General features: G+C 47.3%; 1 protein-coding gene across 5 annotated transcripts in view; it reads left to right on the top strand.

Moving 5' to 3' along the window:
* The window catches only part of LOC106581027 (BCAS3 microtubule associated cell migration factor), a 338,435-nt gene that overhangs the window by 315,405 nt on the left and 7,526 nt on the right, over positions 1-15,504 (top strand). The window contains exon 26 of one of the 5 annotated variants that reach the window (XM_045703734.1): positions 10,698-12,971. The exons of the other annotated variants lie outside the window; for them this stretch is intronic. Within the exon in view, the coding sequence (XP_045559690.1) occupies positions 10,698-10,774 (77 nt within the window). The 3' untranslated portion in view covers positions 10,775-12,971. Of the gene's footprint in view, positions 1-10,697; positions 12,972-15,504 lie in introns of those variants that run through there. 5 annotated transcript variants of the gene reach the window in all.

Raw genomic sequence — 15,504 nt, 5'->3', positions numbered from 1 at the left:
GGGCAGTGTCCAGAGCATGGAGGCGCTACCAGGAGACAGGCCAGTACATCAGGAGATGTGGAGGAGGCTGTAGGAGGGCAACAACCCAGCAGCAGGACCGCTACCTCCGCCTTTGTGCAAGGAGGAGCAGGAGGAGCACTGCCAGAGCCCTGCAAAATGACCTCCAGCAGGCCACAAATGTGCATGTGTCTGCTCAAACGGTCAGAAACAGACTCCATGAGGGTGGTATGAGGGCCCGACGTCCACAGGTGGAGGTTGTGCTTACAGCCCAACACCGTGCAGGACGTTTGGCATTTGCCAGAGAACACCAAGATTGGCAAATTCGCCACTGGCGCCCTGTGCTCTTCACAGATGAAAGCAGGTTCACACTGAGCACATGTGACAGAGTCTGGAGACGCCGTGGTGAACGTTCTGCTGCCTGCAACATCCTCCAGCATGACCGGTTTCGCGGTGGGTCAGTCATGGTGTGGGGTGGCATTTCTTTGGGGGGCCGCACAGCCCTCTATGTGCTCGCCAGAGGTAGCCTGACTGCCATTAGGTACCGAGATGAGATCCTCAGACCTCTTGTGAGACCATATGCTGGTGCGGTTGGCCCTGGGTTCCTCCTAATGCAAGACAATGCTAGACCTCATGTGGCTGGAGTGTGTCAGCAGTTCCTGCAAGAGGAAGGCATTGATGCTATGGACTGGCCCGCCCGTTCCCCAGACCTGAATCCAATTGAGCACATCTGGGACATCATGTCTCGCTCCATCCACCAACGCCACGTTGCACCACAGACTGTCCAGGAGTTGGCGGATGCTTTAGTCCAGGTCTGGGAGGAGATCCCTCAGGAGACCATCCGCCACCTCATCAGGAGCATGCCCAGGCGTTGTAGGGAGGTCATACAGGCACGTGGAGGCCACACACACTACTGAGCCTCATTTTGACTTGTTTTAAGGACATTACATCAAAGTTGGATCAGCCTGTAGTGTGGTTTTCCACTTTAATTTTGAGTGTGACTCCAAATCCAGACCTCCATGGGTTGATAAATTGGATTTCCATTGATTATTTTTGTGTGATTTTGTTGTCAGCACATTCAACTATGTAAAGAAAAAAGTATTTAATAAGATTATTTCATTCATTCAGATCTAGGAGGTGTTATTTTAGTGTTCCCTTTATTTTTTTGAGCAGTGTATATATATATATGTCTGTGTGTGTATATGTATGGGTATGTGTGTGTGTGTGTGTGTGTGTGTGTGTGTGTGTTATATGTATGGGTATATATATATGTATGTGTATGTATGTATATATATATATATATATATACACTGTGTATATATATATACACAGTGGGGAGAACAAGTATTGATACACTGCCGATTTTGCAGGTTTTCCTACTTACAAAGCATGTAGAGGTCTGTAATTTTTTATCATAGATACACTTCAACTGTGAGAGACGGAATCTAAAACAAAAATCCAGAAAATCACATTGTATGATTTTTAAGTAATTCATTTGCATTTTATTGCATGACATAAGTATTTGATACATCAGAAAAGCAGAACTTAATATTTGGTACAGAAACCTTTATTTGCAATTACAGAGATCATACGTTTCCTGTAGTTCTTGACCAGGTTTGAACACACTGCAGCAGGGATTTTGGCCCACTCCTCCATACAGACCTTCTCCAGATCCTTCAGGTTTCGGGGTTGTCGCTGGGCAATAAGGACTTTCAGCTCCCTCCAAAGATTTTCTATTGGGTTCAGGTCTGGAGACTGGCTAGGCCACTCCAGGACCTTGAGATGCTTCTTACGGAGCCACTCCTTAGTTGCCCTGGCTGTGTGTTTCGGGTCGTTGTCATGCTGGAAGACCCAGCCACGACCCATCTTCAATGCTCTTACTGAGGGAAGGAGGTTGATGGCCAAGATCTCACGATACATGGCCCCATCCATCCTCCCCTCAATACGGTGCAGTCGTCCTGTCCCCTTTGCAGAAAAGCATCCCCAAAGAATGATGTTTCCACCTCCATGCTTCACGGTTGGGATGGTGTTCTTGGGGTTGTACTCATCCTTCTTCTTCTTCCAAACACGACGAGTGGAGTTTAGACCAAAAAGTTATATTTTTGTCTCATCAGACCACATGACCTTCTCCCATTCCTCCTCTGGATCATCCAGATGGTCATTGGCAAACTTCAGACGGGCCTGGACATGCGCTGGCTTGAGCAGGGGGACCTTGCATGCGCTGCAGGATTTTAATCCATGACGGCGTAGTGTGTTACTAATGGTTTTCATTGAGACTGGTCCCAGCTCTCTTCAGGTCATTGTGATTTTCTGGATTTTTGTTTTAGATTCCGTCTCTCACAGTTGAAGTGTATCTATGATAAAATTACAGACCTCTACATGCTTTGTAAGTAGGAAAACCTGCAAAATCGGCAGTGTATTGTGTGTATATATATATATATATATATATATATATATATATACACATATACATACATACATACATACATACATACATACATACATACATACATACACTTTAGCCAAATACATTTAACCTCAGTTTTTCACAATGCCTGACATTTAATCCGAGTAAATATTCTCTGTCTACGTCAGTTAGGATCACCACTTTATTTTAAGAATGTGAAATGTCAGAATAATAGTAGAGAGAATGATTTATTTCAGCTTTTATTTCTTTCATCACATTCCCAGTGGGTCAGAAGTTTACATACACTCAATTAGTATTTGGTAGCATTGCCTTTAAATTGTTTAACTTGCGTCAAACGTTTCGGGTAGCCTTCCACAAGCTTCCCACAATAAGTTGGGTGAATTTTGACCCATTCCTCCTAACAGAGCTGGTGTAACTGAGTCAGGTTTGAAGGCCTCCTTGCTCACACACGCTTTTTTAGTTCTGCACACATATTTTCATTAGGATTGAGGTCAGGGCTTTGTGATGGCCACTCCAATACCTTGACTTTGTTGTCCTTAAGCCATTTTCCCACAACTTTGGAAGTATGCTTGGGGTCATTGTCCATTTGGAAGACCCATTTGCGACCAAGCTTTAACTTCCTGACTGATGTCTTGAGGTGTTCCTTCAATATATCCACATAATATTCCTTCCTCGTGATGCCATCTATTTTGTGAAGTGCACCAGTCCATCCTGCAGCAAAGCACCCCCACAACATGATGCCGCCACCCCCGTGCTTCACGGTTGGGATGGTGTTCTTCGGCTTGCAAGCCTCCCCCTATTTCCTCCAAACATAACGATGGTCATTATGGCCAAACAGTTCTGTTTTTGTTTCATTAGACCAGAGGACATTTCTCCAAAAAGTATGATCTTTGTCCCCATGTGTAGTTGCAAACCATAGTCTGGCTTTTTTATGGCGGATTTGGAGCAGTGGCTTCTTCCTTACTGAGCGGCCTTTCAGGTTATGTCGATATAGGACTTGTTTAACTGTGGATATAGATACTTTTGTACCTGTTTCCTCCAGCATCTTCACAAGGTCCTTTGCTGTTGTTCTGGGATTGATTTGCACTTTTCGCACTAAAGTACGTTCATCTCTAGGAGACAGAACGCGTCTCCTTCCTGAGCGGTATGATGACTGCATGGTCCCATGGTGTTTATACTTGCGTACTATTGTTTGTACAGATGAAAAATTGGTTCCAAGGATGAACCAGACTTGTGGGGGTCTACAATTGTTTTCTGATGTCTTGGCTGATTTCTTTTGATTTTTCCCATGATATCAAGCAAAGAGGCACTGAGTTTGAAGGAAGGCCTTGAAATACATCTACAGGTACACCTCCAATTGACTCAAAGATGTCAATTAGCCTATCAGAAGCTTCTAAAGCCATGACATTTTCTGGAATTTTCCAAGCTGTTTAAAGGCACAGTCAACTTAGTGTATGTAAACTTCTGACCCACAGGATCTGTGATACAGTGAATTATAAGTTAAATCTGTCTGTAAACAAGTGTTGGAAAAATGTATTTTGTCATGCACAAAGTAGATATCCTAACCGACTTGCCAAAACTATAGTTTGTTAACAAGAAATTTGTGAAGTGGTTGAAAAACGAGTTTTAATGACTCCAACTTAACTGTATGTAAACTTCCGACTTTAACTGTATATGCGTATAGAGGCACTCAAACATGACTCACATTCTCAGACACACACATACAGTGTCTTCGGAAAGTATTCAGACTCCTGGACTTTTTCCACATTTTGTTACGTTACAGCCTTATTCTAAAATGGATTAAATAAAAAAAATATCCCCAGTAATCTACACACAATACCTTATAATAACAAGCGAAAACAGGTTTTTTGCAAATTGATAAAAAGTATAAAATAGATACCTTTTTTACATAGATATTCAGACCCTTTGCTATGATACTTGAAATTGAGCTCAGGTGCATCCTGTTTCAATTGATCATCCTTGAGATGTTTATACACTTGATTTTAGTCCACCTGTGGTAAATTCAATTGATTGGACATGATTTGGGAAGGCACACACCTGTCTATATAAGGTCCCACAGTCGACAGTGCATGTCAGAGCAAAAACCAAGCCATGAGGTTGAAGGAATTGTCCGTAGATCTCCGAGACAGGATTGTGTCCAGGCACAGATCTGGGGAAGGGTACCAAAAAAATTTCTGCAACATTGAAGGTCCCCAAGAACACAGTGGCCTCCATCATTCTTAAATGAGCAATCGGTGGAAAAGGGCTTTGGTCAGGGAGGTGACCAAGAACCACTCCTCAGTAAAAGGCACATGACAGCCCGCTTGGAGTTTGCCAAAAGGCACCTAAAGACTCTTGGACCATGAGAAACAAGATTCTCTGGTCTGATGAAACCCAGATTGAACTCTTTGGCCTGATTACCAAGCGTCATGTCTGGAAGAAACCTGGCACCATCCCTACGGTGAAGCATGGTGGTGGCAGCATCATGCTGTGGGGATGTTTTTCAGCGGCAGAGACTGGGAGACTAGTCAAGATTGAGGAAAAGATTAATGGAGAAAAGTACCGAGAGATCCTTGATGGAAACCTGCTCCATAGCGCTCAGGAGCTCAGACTGTGGCGATTGTTTACCTTCCAACAGGACAACGACCCTAAGCACACAACCAAGACATTGCAGGAGTGGCTTTGGGACCAGTCTCTGAATGTCCTTGAGTGGCCCAGCCAGAGCACGGACTTGAACCCAATCTAACATCTCTGGAGAGACCTGAAAATAGCTGTGCAGCGACGCCCCCCATCCAACCTGACAGAGCTTGAGAGGATCTGCAGAGAAGAATGGGAGAAACTCCCCAATACAGGTGTAATAAGCTTGTAGCGTCATACCTAAGAAGACTTGATGCTGTAATCTCTGCTGAAGGTGCTTCAACAAAGTACTGAGTAAAGGGTCTGAATACTTATTTAAATGTGATATTTCAGTTCTTTATTTTTAATAAATTAGCAATCATTTCTAAAAACCTGTTTTTGCTTTGTCATTATGGGTATTGTGTGTAGATTGATAAGGAAACAAAACAATTTAATACATTTTAGTGTAAGGCTGTAACGTAACAATGTGGAAAAAGTCATGGCACTCTATATGCGTGTAATGGTGTGTCTGTGTATCAATAAAAGATGTGGTATGAATTAGTGATAGGGTACATAATGGACAGGTTGCGTTAAGGAGTGGAGCTGCTGAAACAGTGTTCCAGGGGTGTAAGAGCTGGCCCAGTCAGGGCTGTCTTCACATATCAGATCTGTACCCAGCAAACACCCATAGGTTTTCTAGGAAAGAAGAGGAGAGGAGCGAGAAAAGGGGATGGAGTGAGGAGAAAGTAAGGAGTGTTGAGAAGAGATAGAAGAGAAAGAATAATAATAATGATCAATGCCATTTAGCGGACGCCATCATCCAAAGCAACATAGTTATGCGTATATACATTTTACAGTGCCTTCAGAAAGTATTCCTACCCCTTAACTTTTTCCACATTTTGTTGTGTTACAGCCTGAATTCAAAATGGATTAAATATATATTTGTTCCTACCCATCTACACACAATACCCTATAATGACAAAGTGAAAACACGTTTTTAGACATTTTTGCAAATTAATACAGATATCTCACACCCCTGAGTCAATACTTTGTAGATGTACCATTGGTAGTGATTACAGCTGTGAGTCTTTCTGGGTAAGTCTCTAAGAGCTTTGCACACCTGGATTATGCAAGCTCTGTCAAATTGGTTGTTGATCATTGCTAGACAACCATTTTCAGGCCTTGCCATAGATTTTGAAGTATATTAAGTCAAAACTGTAACTGGGCCACTCAAGAACATTCAGTCTTCTTGGTAAGCAACTCCAGTGTAGATGTGGCCTTGTGTTTTAGGTTATTGTCCTGCTGAAAAGTTAATTCCTCTCTGTGTCTGATGGAAGGCAGACTGAGACAGGTTTTCCTCTAGGAATTTGCCTCTACTTAGCTCCATTCTGTTCATTTTTTTCCCTGAAAAACTCCAGTCCGTAATGATTACGAGCATACCCATATCATGATGTAGCCACCACTATGCTTGAAAATATGGAGAGTGGTGCTCAATAATGTGTTGTATTGGATTTGCCCCAAATATATTCAGGACAAAAAGGGAATTGCTTTGCCACATTCTTTGCAGTATTACTTTAGTGCCTGGTTGCAAACAGGATGCATGTTTTGGAATATTTGTATCCTGTACAGGCTTCCTTCTTTTCACTCTGTCAATTAGGTTAGTATTGTGGAGTAGCTACAATGTTGTTGATCCATCCTCAGTTTTCTCTTATCACAGCCATTAAACTCTTTAATTGTTTTAAAGTCACCATTGGCCTCATGGTGAAATCCCTGAGCAGTTTCCTTCCTCTCCGGCAACTGAATTAGGAAGCACCCCTGTATCTTAGTCGTGACTGGGTGTATTGATACACCATCTCAAGTGTAATTAATAAAGTCACCCTGCTCAAATGGATATTCAATGTCTGCTTAATTTTTTTTTTAACCCATCTACCAATAGTTGCCCTTCTTTGCTAGGCATTGGAAAACCTCCCTGATCTTTGTTTGAAATTCACTGCTCGAATGAGGGACATTACACATAATTGTATGTTTGGGGTAAAGAGATCAGGTAGTCATTCAAAAATCATGTTAAACACAATTATTAAACTTATTATGTGACTTGTTAAGCACATTTTTACTCCTGAACTTATTTAGGCTCGCCATAACAAGGGGGTTGAATATTTATTGACTCAAGACATTTCAGCTTTTCATTTTTAATTAATTTGCAAATGCGGCCCCCAGGGAAAAATGAGTTTGACACCACTGAATTAGACCAACATGACGCTGTTCTTAAACATGTCCCATGGATACAGCTACCCACTAATAATATGCCATCATATCAAATGTCATGGCCCTGCTTGACTGTCTAAAATCAAAGCCAAACCAGAATCACTCTAAATGGCTACATTCAGACAACTAGCTATGATGGTGCCCCCTTCGCTTCAGTGTCATTTTCATACACAGGCTCTAATGTTGTTGTTTTTCCCCTCTTCTCTAAATGGATTCGTTCAAGGTATAGCTAGTGATATTAGGATGAACCTTCCATATACCATGTTCCACTTCTGTTTAAATAGCTGCCGTATTATTATTACCTATAAGCTGATTCGGAATCAATGGTACAAGATGCTGATTCTCCCTCCTCCCGGCCATTTAGACCCAGTTTATGTCCCAAATGACACCCTATTCCCTATATAGTGCACTACTTTTGACCAGAGCCCTATGGGATAGGGTGCCATTTGGGGAGGAGGCTCTGAATGGCTGTAGCTACTTTACGGGCTCTATATATAATAGTTGATATGGCCAGCAGACAGCCTTGTTGTGTCCTCCTAGTCTTTAGCCTGCTGCTGTTTGCACACTCTGGGAGGAGTGGAAAGGGAAAAAAAGAGGTGAAGGGTGGCAGTGTGTCCCAGACCAGAGAGCATGTGTGGCTGTGGCCTGTAGTTGTGTCCCCTGTAGTGAAGGGACAGCAGGGGACTATGAGGGGGGGGTACAGACCTGTGGTGTTGCATATCAGATGTTCCATGGAATGTTCCATAGGAGTATGTTGGATGGATCTCATTCGTGTCTTTGTCTTCTATCAAGTCAGACATGTGTATGTGTGTATGTGAACTAGGGTTGCAAAACTTCCAGAAATCCTGGTGGGAGTTTTCCCGGAATCAGGAGGGAATAAGCAGGAATCTGGAATCCTCCAAAAAGGATTTATGGAAAACCAGGGAATTTATTGAAAGTTCCCGGAATTTTGCAACCCGAATGTCAACACATGCTGGCACCCACCCACCCACTCACACACTCAGCACTGCAGCAGCAGCACCTCAGCTCCAGTAGAAAGGTAGTGGTCCTATGAGTGAGTGGAGTGACCTGATGTGGCCTGACTGTAGTGAAAGTCCCCTTCACAGCCAAATAGCACCATGCATACATACACACACTACCACCAGTCTGTTTAGCTGAGCCTAGCCCTCTGTCTCAACACATGCAGCATATACAGCTCTCTCTCCCGCTTTCTCCCTCTTTCTCTCATATATAGTCCTGATCACCGACAACGATGAGACGGCCTATAGGGAGGAGGTCAGAGAACTGGCAGTGTGGTGCCAGGACAAGAACCTGTTCCTCATGTGAGCAAGACTAAGGAGCTGATCGTGGACTACCGGAAAAGGTGGCCGAACAGGCCCCCATTAACATCGACGTAGGGGAGTGGGTCGAGAGTTTCAAGTTCCTTGGTGTCCACATCACCAACGAACTATCATGGTCCAAACATACTAAGACAGTCGTGAAGAGGGCACGACAAAACCTTTTCCCCCTCAGGAGACTGAAAATATTTGGCATGGGTCCCCAGATTCTCAAAAGGTTCTACAGCTGCACCATCGAGAGCATCCTGACCGGTTGCATCACCGCCTGGTATGGCAACTGCTCGGCATCTGATCGTAAGGCGCTACCGAGGGTAGTGAGAACGGCCCAGTACATCACTGGGGCCAAGCTTCCTGCCATCCAGGACCTATATACTAGGCGGTGTCAGAGACTCCTGTCACCCAAGTTATAGACTGTTTTCTCTGGTACCGGAGAACCAAGTCTAGGACCAAAAGGCTTCTCAACAGCTTCTACCCCCAAGCCATAAGATTGCTAAACAATTCATAAAATCGCCACTGGACAATTTACATTGACATCCCCCCCCTTCCCCTTTGTACACTGCTGCTACTCGCTGTTTATTATCTATGCATAGTCACTTCTCCCCCACCTACATGTACAGATTACCTCAACTAACCTGTACCCCCGCAACTAACCTGTGTTACTTTTTATGATTACTTTTTATTTTAGTCTACTTGGTCAATATTTTCTTAATTAACTCCTCTTGAACTACACTGTTGGTTAAGGGCTTGAAAGTAAGCATTTCACGGTAAAGTCTACACTTGTTGTATTCAGTATTTCATGGTAAAGTCTACACTTGTTGTATTCAGCATTTCACGGTAAAGTCTACACTTGTTGTATTCAGCATTTCATGGTAAAGTCTACACTTGTTGTATTCAGCATTTCACGGTAAAGTCTACACTTGTTGTATTCAGCATTTCACGGTAAAGTCTACACTTGTTGTATTCAGCATTTCACAGTAAAGTCTACACTTGTTGTATTCAGTATTTCACGGTAAAGTCTACACTTGTTGTATTCAGCATTTCATGGTAAAGTCTACACTTGTTGTATTCAGCATTTCACGGTAAAGTCTACACTTGTTGTATTCAGCATTTCACGGTAAAGTCTACACTTGTTGTATTCAGCATTTCACGGTAAAGTCTACACTTGTTGTATTCAGCATTTCACGGTAAAGTCTACACTTGTTGTATTCAGCATTTCACGGTAAAGTCTACACTTGTTGTATTCAGCATTTCACGGTAAAGTCTACACTTGTTGTATTCAGCATTTCACGGTAAAGTCTACACTTGTTGTATTCAGCATTTCACGGTAAAGTCTACACTTGTTGTATTCAGCATTTCACGGTAAAGTCTACACTTGTTGTATTCAGCATTTCACGGTAAAGTCTACACTTGTTGTATTCAGCATTTCACGGTAAAGTCTACACTTGTTGTATTCAGCATTTCACGGTAAAGTCTACACTTGTTGTATTCAGCATTTCACGGTAAAGTCTACACTTGTTGTATTCAGCACATGTGACAGATAAAGTTTGATTTGATAAGCGGTTGTGTGTTTACTGGCGTATGACCGTCCGTCACCTTCCCTTTGGTGGATTACTTAGCTTACGAAGGGGCACTTAGGTTGTTTTGGGGTTAAGTTGTGGTAATAATATCCTGTTTTGGGATTTAGCTCAGAGATCAAGGTCCAGAGGTATGTTTTTGTGTTTGGTTCTGACCCAAATGGCACCCCCTTCCCTATATAGTGCACAAATTTTGACTAGATGAGCCCTATGGGTAGATAGCCTACCTCCCAAATTGCACCCTATGTTTGTGATTGTTAGTGTACTTAGAAAGGATGGTGTGGTGGATTTTCAACAGCTAGACGGATCATCTGTGTGAGCAACTAATTACGATGTTTCCTCTAAATCCAATGTGGCTTAACTATAAACATAGACTGGCAACAGCTGCACACTCGCCACCACACTCTCTCGCTCTCAGACCAACCCAGCGAGGGGGTAATGAAGAGGGACACTCACCACCACACTCTCTCTCTCTCTCAGACCAACCCAGCGAGGGGGTAATGAAGAGGGACACTCGCCACCACACTCTCTCTCAGACCAACCCAGCGAGGGGGTAATGAAGAGGGACACTCACCACAACACTCTCTCTCTCTCTCAGACCAACCCAGCGAGGGGGTAATGAAGAGGGGCACTCACCACCACACTCTCTCTCTCTCAGACCAACCCAGCGAGGGGGTAATGAAGAGGGACACTCGCCACCACACTCTCTCTCTCTCAGACCAACCCAGCGAGGGGGTAATGAAGAGGGACACTCACCACCACACTCTCTCTCTCTCTCAGACCAACCCAGCGAGGGGGTAATGAAGAGGGACACTCACCACCACACTCTCTCTCAGACCAACCCAGCGAGGGGGTAATGAAGAGGGACACTCACCACCACACTCTCTCTCTCTCAGACCAACCCAGCGAGGGGGTAATGAAGAGGGACACTCACCACCACACTCTCTCTCAGACCAACCCAGCGAGGGGGTAATGAAGAGGGACACTCGCCACCACACTCTCTCTCTCTCAGACCAACCCAGCGAGGGGGTAATGAAGAGGGGCACTCACCACCACACTCTCTCTCTCTCAGACCAACCCAGCGAGGGAGTAATGAAGAGGGGCACTCGCCACCACACTCTCTCTCAGACCAACCCAGCGAGGGGGTAATGAAGAGGGACACTCACCACCACACTCTCTCTCTCTCAGACCAACCCAGCGAGGGGGTAATGAAGAGGGACACTCACCACCACACTCTCTCTCTCTCAGACCAACCCAGCGAGGGGGTAATGAAGAGGGACACTCACCACCACACTCTCTCTCAGACCAACCCAGCGAGGGGGTAATGAAGAGGGACACTCACCACCACACTCTCTCTCTCTCTCAGACCAACCCAGCGAGGGGGTAATGAAGAGGGGCACTCGCCACCACACTCTCTCTCTCTCAGACCAACCCAGCGAGGGAGAAATGAAGAGGGACACTCACCACCACACTCTCTCTCAGACCAACCCAGCGAGGGGGTAATGAAGAGGGACACTCGCCACCACACTCTCTCTCAGACCAACCCAGCGAGGGGGTAATGAAGAGGGACACTCACCACAACACTCTCTCTCTCTCTCAGACCAACCCAGCGAGGGGGTAATGAAGAGGGACACTCACCACCACACTCTCTCTCTCTCAGACCAACCCAGCGAGGGGGTAATGAAGAGGGACACTCACCACCACACTCTCTCTCTCTCAGACCAACCCAGCGAGGGGGTAATGAAGAGGGGCACTCACCACCACACTCTCTCTCTCTCAGACCAACCCAGCGAGGGGGTAATGAAGAGGGACACTCACCACCACACTCTCTCTCTCTCTCAGACCAACCCAGCGAGGGGGTAATGAAGAGGGGCACTCGCCACCACACTCTCTCTCAGACCAACCCAGCGAGGGGGTAATGAAGAGGGACACTCACCACCACACTCTCTCTCTCTCAGACCAACCCAGCGAGGGGGTAATGAAGAGGGGCACTCGCCACCACACTCTCTCTCAGACCAACCCAGCGAGGGGGTAATGAAGAGGGACACTCACCACCACACTCTCTCTCTCTCAGACCAACCCAGCGAGGGGGTAATGAAGAGGGACACTCACCACCACACTCTCTCTCTCTCAGACCAACCCAGCGAGGGGGTAATGAAGAGGGACACTCACCACCACACTCTCTCTCAGACCAACCCAGCGAGGGGGTAATGAAGAGGGACACTCACCACCACACTCTCTCTCTCTCAGACCAACCCAGCGAGGGGGTAATGAAGAGGGACACTCACCACCACACTCTCTCTCTCTCAGACCAACCCAGCGAGGGGGTAATGAAGAGGGGCACTCGCCACCACACTCTCTCTCAGACCAACCCAGCGAGGGGGTAATGAAGAGGGACACTCGGTGTGTAGTGTATCATGTTTCACAGCACCCTGATCTATAGCAGGTCCATACAAACAGTACAAGCTCTTTACCAGGGTGAGAGAGATGAGTGGAAGGAATGAGGAGAAGAGAGGGAGAGAGATGAGTGGAAAGAATGAGGAGAAGAGAGGGAGAGAGATGAGTGGAAGGAATGAGGAGAAGAGAGGGAGAGAGATGAGTGGAAGGAATGAGGAGAAGAGAGGGAGAGAGATGGAGAGGGGTGATTGTATTTCCATGCAGCAGTCCTGGTGTAATGAGGTCTGATTGGAGATGAAGCAGTCCACCGTTTATCTGCCGACCCGTGTGTGTGTGTGTGTGTGTGTGTGTGTGTGTGTGTGTGTGTGTGTGTGTGTGTGTGTGTGTGGGGGGGGAATCTGACTTAATGGAGCTAACCAGAGCCAGCTGGGGCCAACGGTGAGATTAAAGTTAAAACACAAAAACAATCAGTGGGGATAAGTATAGTATCGGTGTGTGTTACTGCCTCACTCCCACACTCTGAGAGATAGAGGAAGAAGAGAGAAAGGAAAGCGAGAGAGATGAAAAAGTGGCATCTCCTCTCTCCTCTCCGGTCATCTCCTCCACTCTCCTCTCCGGTCATCTCCTCCTCTCTCCTCTCCGGTCATCTCCTCCACTCTCCTCTCCGGTCATCTCCTCCACTCTCCTCTCCGGTCCTCTCCACTCTCCACTCCGTTCTCCTCCACTCTCCAATCCGGTCATCTCCTCCACTCCGGTCATCTCCTCCACTCCGGTCATCTCCTCCTCTCCGGTAATCTCCTCCACTCTCCTCTCCGGTAATCTCCTCCCCCCTCCTCTTCGGTCATCTCTTCCTCTCCGGTCGTCTCCTCCCCTCTACTCTCCGGTCGACTCCTCCACTCCTCCTCTTTGGTCATCTCCTCCATTCCGGTCATCTCCTCCTCTCCGGTCCTCTCCTCCACTCTCCACTCCGGTCCTCTCCTCCAATCTCCACTCCGGTCATCTCCTCCACTCCGGTCATCCCCTCGACTCCGGTCATCTCCTCCTCTCTGGTCATCTCCTCCTCTCCGGTCATCTCCTCCTCTCTGGTCATCTCCACCACTCTGGTCATCTCCTCCTCTCTGGTCATCTCCTCTTCGGTCATCTCCTCCACTCCTCCTCTTCGGTCATCTCCTCCTCTCCGGTCATCTCCTCCTCTCCGGTAATCTCCTCCACTCTCCTCTCCGGTCATCTCCTCCACTCCTCCTCTTCGGTCATCTCCTCCATTCTGGTCATCTCCTCCTATCCGGTCATCTCCTCCACTCTCCTCTCCGGTCATCTCCTCCACTATCCTCTCCGGTCCTCTCCTCCACTATCCTCTCCGGTCCTCTCCTCCACTCTCCACTCCGGTCCTCTCCTCCACTCTCCACTCCGGTCCTCTCCTCCACTCTCCACTCTGGTCCTCTCCTCCACTCTCCACTCCGGTCATCCCCTCCACTCCGGTCATCTCCTCCTCTCCGGTCATCTCCTCCTCTCTGGTCATCTCCACCACTCTGGTCATCTCCTCCTCTCCGGTCATCTCCTTCTCTCCGGTCATCTCCTCTCCGGTCATCTCCTCCACTCCTCCTCTTCGGTAATCTCCTCCTCTCCGGTCATCTCCTCCTCTCCGGTCATCTCCTCCTCTCCGGTCATCTCCACCACTCTGGTCATCTCCTCCTCTCCGGTCATCTCCTCCTCTCCGGTCATCTCCTCTCCGGTCATCTCCTCCACTCCTCCTCTTCGGTAATCTCCTCCTCTCCGGTCATCTCCTCCACTCCGGTCATATCCACCTCTCCGGTCATCTCCTCCACTCCGGTCATCTCCTCCACTCTCCACTCCGGTCATCTCCTCTCCGGTCATCTCCTCCTCTCTCCTCTCCTCCGGTCATCTCCTCTCATCTCCTCTCCTCTGGTCCTCTCTCCTCTCCGGTCATCTCCTCCACTCCTCCTCTTCGGTCATCTCCTCCTCTCCGGTCATCTCCTCTCATCTCCTCTCCTCTGGTCCTCTCTCCTCTCCGGTCATCTCCTCTTCGGTTATCTCCTCCACTCCTCCTCTTCGGTCATCTCCTCCTCTCCGGTAATCTCCTCCACTTTCCTCTCCAGGCATCTCCTCCACTCCTCCTCTTCGGTCATCTCCTCCATTCTGGTCATCTCCTCCTATCCGGTCATCTCCACTCTCCTCTCCGGTCATCTCCTGCACTATCCTCTCCGGTCCTCTCCTCCACTATCCTCTCCGGTCCTCTCCTCCACTCTCCACTCCGGTCCTCTCCTCCACTCTCCACTCCGGTCCTCTCCTCCACTCTCCACTCCGGTCCTCTCCTCCACTCTCCACTCTGGTCCTCTCCTCCACTCTCCACTCTGGTCCTCTCCTCCACTCTCCACTCCGGTCATCCCCTCCACTCCGGTCATCTCCTCCTCTCCGGTCATCTCCTCCTCTCCGGTCATCTCCACCACTCTGGTCATCTCCTCCTCTCCTGTCATCTCCTTCTCTCCGGTCATCTCCTCTCCGGTCATCTCCTCCACTCCTCCTCTTCGGTAATCTCCTCCTCTCCGGTCATCTCCTCTCCGGTCATCTCCTCCACTCCTCCTCTTCGGTAATCTCCTCCTCTCCGGTCATCTCCTCCACTCCGGTCATATCCACCTCTCCGGTCATCTCCTCCACTCCGGTCATCTCCTCCACTCTCCACTCCGGTCATCTCCTCTCCGGTCATCTCCTCCTCTCTCCTCTCCTCCCGCCTCTCTTCGCCTCGCTCCTTTCCTGTTCTCTCCTCTCCTGTTCTCTCCTCGCTCTCCTGTCCTCTCCTCACTCCTCTCTTCGCCTCTCTCCTTTCCTGTTCTCTCCTCTCCTGTCCTCTCCTCACTCCTCTCTTCGCCTC

The sequence above is a fragment of the Salmo salar genome, chromosome ssa20 (assembly GCF_905237065.1).
Source record: "Salmo salar chromosome ssa20, Ssal_v3.1, whole genome shotgun sequence".
Classification (NCBI taxonomy): Eukaryota; Metazoa; Chordata; class Actinopteri; order Salmoniformes; family Salmonidae; genus Salmo; species Salmo salar.
The sequence above is the reverse complement of the archived record's forward strand: the minus strand, read 5'-3'. Positions and strand labels throughout refer to the sequence as shown.